The 5,678-nt window shown below is 38.3% G+C and overlaps 1 protein-coding gene across 1 annotated transcript in view; it reads left to right on the forward strand.

Annotated features, from left to right (window-relative positions):
* Window positions 1-5,051, forward strand: part of LOC108790140 (galactose-3-O-sulfotransferase 2-like) — a 10,941-nt gene extending 5,890 nt beyond the window's left edge. Inside the window, exons 3-4 of the mRNA XM_018560353.1 lie at window positions 137-416; window positions 4,269-5,051. Of these exons, the coding sequence (XP_018415855.1) occupies window positions 137-416; window positions 4,269-5,051 (1,063 nt within the window). The remainder of the gene's footprint in view (window positions 1-136; window positions 417-4,268) is intronic.
* Window positions 5,052-5,678: the final 627 nt, after the last annotated feature.

The following is a 5,678-nucleotide window of genomic DNA, read 5'->3' on the forward strand; positions in this document are numbered from 1 at the left end:
AGGAGAAGTAAGTTTTGTCTTTCTGCACTACAGTCACATGACTCACTTGGGTGATGGGGTCACTTTAAGATAAACTTTGCAATAATAACTAAAAGTGAGTACTCACTATAGTTTCTTTTTTATGATTTGGGTACAGAGTGTACCTCAGGAAGGCACTGTTTAATGAAGACAGAAGGTCCTGTCAACCCAAGAGAAACATCTTTTTCTTGAAGACCCACAAGACAGCCAGCAGCACCATCATGAACATCCTCTTCCGCTACGGTGAATTCCACAACTTGACCTTCGCCTTTCCTGTATACAATACATTATATTCTTACCCCAACTTATTTTCAGCTTCTTTTGTGAATGGTTTTTCTGGAAGAGGAAATAATACTTTCAACATCATGTGCCATCACATGCGCTTCAGGTTCGCAGAGGTGAGTGAGACCTTCACAATTCTATTTATTTACAATACAGATTACTATTGTTTTTACTCTTTGAATAAAAATTAGAGTGCAGGAAAACTATATACAGTATCTCTAACCAATGCCTGGTTCAATAGAATACATAACAGCTTAATTTAAATAGCTGCATATGAATAAAGGTCATCAATGCCACAGGTTTTCAGTGTAGCCATAAATGGTCAACCGCTAGTTGTTAAATATTTAGTATATACAAAAGGTTACATACTAAATAGTCTGTTTAGCAATATTTATTTAAAATAGCAAGATTCATTCAAGTTACGTTCATTCAATGTTAACTACATTTTCTAATTTAATTTTTATGGGAAAAATTAGTGATTCCTGGGGTAAAAACATTGATAAATAGACCATTATGTGCTGTTAAACTGCGAGGATGCAAGTAAGTAAGCATTTCATTGCACTTTTTACTTGCGTATATGACAAAAAGCATTAAATTAACGTTAACTTCACTTTTGAAAACTGTTATAAAAATCAGATTTCAGTTTGTTGTACTCAGATGGTTAATAAGTGGAGATCTGATTGGTTTCTTTAGGTTATTTCCCATAGCACATAGTCTTAGCACTTTACTCCACCTTAAAAAATAAGAATACAGAGATGAATAGTGAACTCGAGTTACTGTGGTATAATATTCCTAATGTAATTTTTGTAATAAATGCTGTTTTTTAATAAACCTTTGTGTAAAGGATTTCACTCACAAAAGTAGTAAAGTGGGAAATGTCAAAGCCCTGGATGATGCCTCATACATTTTTATCTCTTAATAAATTCTGCATGTTATGATTTGTGGAAGATTTTTTAGGGAAATGCCTTAAAATACAATTTTCTCTTCTGCTTCCTACAAACTTGCTGCAGTGCCCCTTGCTGCCAGAGCCGATTAAAGCAGAACTATGGGGTCAGTGCTTTTCCCCATAGTTCTCCTAAAGGTAACGGGAGGACACAAACTAGCGTCCTCCCATCGCCCAAAGCACAGTATACCACAAGCTACAGCTCGCGGTATACTGAGACGCTGCAGCCAGGACGGATCCTGACATTACTGAGTGACAGCTGGCTCTGTCTATCTAGAGGCAGAGCCAGCTGTACCCGCCCCCTCCCCCGTCTGTTCTGCCAGTCAGCGCTGGAGGATCGGAAAGGGGAGAGCGGGAATCCCTGCAGGGAGCCGTGAGTGACAGTCACGGCTCTCTGCAGGGACAGGATCGAGAAGTGAGCAAGCGACGGTATGTGTTCGCTCACTTCCCATTCTATTCAGCCAACCTGTGACAGTTTCATTGTCACAGGTCGGCTAGAACTATGAGGCTAGAAGTCGGCTAGAACTAACAGCCATACTCCTTAGCTCAAGTGGCCTCTCATAGACTTGTCAAGCAAAACAAATGGCAAACACACTCATCAACTTATCACCAGCTTTAAAGCAAGGTGCACATGGAAGGGCTTCAAATAATACAACAGCAAAAAGTTTCCCAGCACACTCACCAGCCATATAGAGATATTAATATTCGCACTTATGGAAATCCCCCCTTCTCCTGTAAGATAAATAAATGACAGCTGCAGTGAAGGACCGGCAAAACTAAAAGTAATGTGGTCAAAAGAATATTGAACCAATACACCGCACTATCTCCCCATATGTGAACCAAATAAATACTAGAAACCCAATATACTGAAATAATTAAATTAATACATTTCTGTGACCTATCCAATATATGGTATTAGCCGTAATAAATACAGTACACGTGAAATGTAAGTGAAACATCAATAAAAATGAGCTAAAAGTGAATCCATGATCAATTGAATAATGTGCAAATAATGTATTAATATTTCAGATGTTCAAAAACCATATATAAACAGTGTAAGAAATTATTAAAATATAAATATAAAAAAGGTGTAGATAATATTGAAATAATGTGTACATAGTATAAGTAAATCAAAGTCCATTTATAAACCCTTATACAAAATGTATAACCTCATTTGGTTATCGCAGATCAAGGGTTAATTGTGAGAGATCAAAAAGGTGATAGAAATAAATATTCAGCGTCTTCCCCTCCAATATAATATCAATGCTTCCCACTCACCAGAGCCAATCAATCAAATCGCAGTGTAGTCACCGGACATTACTCTCCCACAGCGAAGAAAAGAAACAGCTTTCAAACATCTTCTCTCCCTTTTCTCCACGTGTGCATTCAATACCTCACAACGACTGGGAGAAACAGTGTATCCTTTCCCACCACAAAAACTGTTTCTTTTGCTCGACACTTTCAATACGTCAATTGACGGTCTCCTCCACACTTGCCACACTTGCCCAACCGATGAAAGACAAATAAATCGCAAATGGCATAAAATCCTTAAAAATGTATTTTGCGCAAAAAACTTACATCAATAAAGGTAAAATGAGCATGTAGCCTGTAACCCACAAAGGGGTATATCTCATAATAATCCCCAAGCGATATCCGATCCAATGCAGACCCACAATCAAATGAAGGTAGCAGCAACGTGCGCGCCCATCCCCTTGCTTTGGCAGCACATATACTAAAATTGGAACGATACCGAGAATATTAGCATGGCCCCTGTGCAAAGATGAGGGGAGAAGCGCGCACGTTGCTGCTACCTTCAATTAATTGTGGGTCTGCATTGGATCGGATATCGCTTGGGGATTATTGTGAGATATACCCCTTTGTGGGTTACATGCTACATGCTCATTTCACTTTTATTGATGTAAGTTTTTTACTTTGTTTTGCGCAAAATAATTTTTTAAGGATTTTATGCTATTTGCGGTTTATTTGTCTTTCATCGGTGGGCTAAAATCCTGGCCACGATCTATCTCTATGGGAAGTGTGGAGGAGACCGTCAATTGACATAGCGCAGTTTACACATTTATTATTGAATTAATTGGGGAGCTTGTTTCTGGCTTCTCCTTTTTCTTTACTGCAGCTGTCACGTTAGGTGGATACGATTTGGTCCATAAAGCGCAATTAATTGATTATAATATTAACGGCACGCCTCTGATAAGCCAGCCTAAGTAGCTCTGCTAATGCCAGTGTCTGTTTAGATTAAACAACCTAACAAAAGAGTTGCCCTTTGTGCTGCCACCTCCAGTGTAATTTTCATTATTTCTGCTGTTTCAGTTACACTGCATAGCTATATAATTGCATTTCACTGTGTTATGCTGTATTTCTAGCTACAAGTGTAAGATTAGCATTGTTACAGCATAATCTGTGCATACATAGTATCTTCTGTTTCACCCTTGCTGTTTTCTGCATATTGGTACAGTCTTCTGCTAAAACTTCCCAGTAATCCTTCTACTCTCTCTTTTCCACATCACCCTCTGAGAGGTAAGGGGGGTCTGTGTTATCCTGTTAATGGCAAAGATAGGAATATCTTTTCACTCTAAGAATGACAAGCAATCACATCCTCTGTATTGAGATGGTAAATAAACTACATTGGATTCTACTCTGAGTCAGACTTATCGAGTTGGACACTATCTGTAAATATCAACAAGTCAGTAGGTTGCACAGACAAGTCTCAGGAAAGTATGTGCAATACATAAAGCGGTGGTTGTAACAGAATACCCTTATCTATCATAGCCTTTCACATACCAACTGTATGTTCTGCCCTATTACATTAAAAATGAGATTTTCTGCCACTTTTTGAAAACTTGAAAGTGATTCACTGCTGTGAGTTGTCCCAGGCAGTTTTTAAGAAAGAGGCAAGTATGTGCGAAATGGTTGTATATATGTCGTTTAGGGAGAATATTAATATCACACCAAATACAACCCCTTTATGTCACAGAGAACAACTCGTGATTTATGTTTTTATTTACAGGTTCAAAAAGTGATGCCAAATGACACTTTTTATTTCACTGTCCTGCGGAACCCAATCTCTCTGATGGAATCATCTTTTACTTACTTGAGGCGAGATGGGCCATTTGCAAAGGCTAAGAACCTGGAAGACTTTCTTCATAATACCTCTACATATTATGATGCAAAAATGAAGGACAGCCATTTTTCTAAGAACTTCATGACTTTTGATTTTGGATTTGATCCCAATGGACTTGACACCATTAAAAATGTAAAGTTAATACAGAGGGAAGTAGACATAATCTTTGACTTGGTGCTGATCACAGAATACTTTGATGAGTCTCTTATTCTTTTGAAGGATGCTCTCTGTTGGTCATTTGATGATATCCTGTCCATTCCACTAAATAGGAGAAGTAACACCACCAAGAAAGCCCTCTCTTTGGAAACACAAGAGAAGGTGAAACGATGGAACAGTCTTGACTGGCAATTGTATGTCTATTTCAACAATTCCTTCTGGAAACGTGTAGAGGAGTTTGGAAGGAAGCGAATGCAACGTGAGGTAAAGATACTACAAAGGAAAAGGTTAGAGATTGAAAAAACATGTCTGCAGGATGAGGTTGCCCCAAACCACTTAAAAGACAAGTCAATGGTGCCGTTTCAGTCTGGAATAGCCACGATTCTTGGATACAACCTGAAATCAGGAATTACAGCAGCAAACAAGCTCCTGTGCCAAAGACTTGTCACACCGGAGCTCCAGTATAGTGGTCTGTTACTTGGCAACCAAAAAAGAAACCAACAAACAAAATGATAAATTATGATTATAAAGCTAGAGCATAACATTTCATACTGGTTCTTGTTTCTGTAGTTTTGGATTTCTTCTAAGGTCTGATATAGTACAAGTATAGTAAACAATAAAAACTAAGAAGCAGGCCAAAACATTTCATTGTCACTACAGATGACTACACATTTACAACTATGAGCTGCACTTCCCAACTGCTATGCTTCAAAAAAGATATCAAACTTCACTTTGGCAGATGAAGGGCTCCCTGACACAGTGAGATTGAGGCAGGCATCCTTACCGTTCAACCCGTGGTTTTAAAGCTCAACTCCAGCCAAAACTTTTTTTTTTTTAACCATTGAACAAGAACCACAGGTCACAGTTTTTTTTACCATGGCCTGTTGCCCCACTGGTTAATTTCTGGTCAGGGTAAGTAATTATAGGAAACAGGATCGTATTTATACTATTTTCACCCCAAAGCCAGCTACCTTGTGCCCCTCCCCCACTATCAACATGAGAAATAATCACAGACAACTACTAAACATTAGTTAGCTGTGTTGAAAAATAGAACTTCCTGAGAACTAATAGAACTAATGAGACAAATAAACGCATAAGAAATAACTTCCCATTTTAATGATATTATTAACTAAACATGTC

Source organism: Nanorana parkeri, unplaced genomic scaffold (assembly GCF_000935625.1).
Source record: "Nanorana parkeri isolate BGI_ZX_2015 unplaced genomic scaffold, ASM93562v1 scaffold452, whole genome shotgun sequence".
Lineage (NCBI taxonomy): Eukaryota > Metazoa > Chordata > Amphibia > Anura > Dicroglossidae > Nanorana > Nanorana parkeri.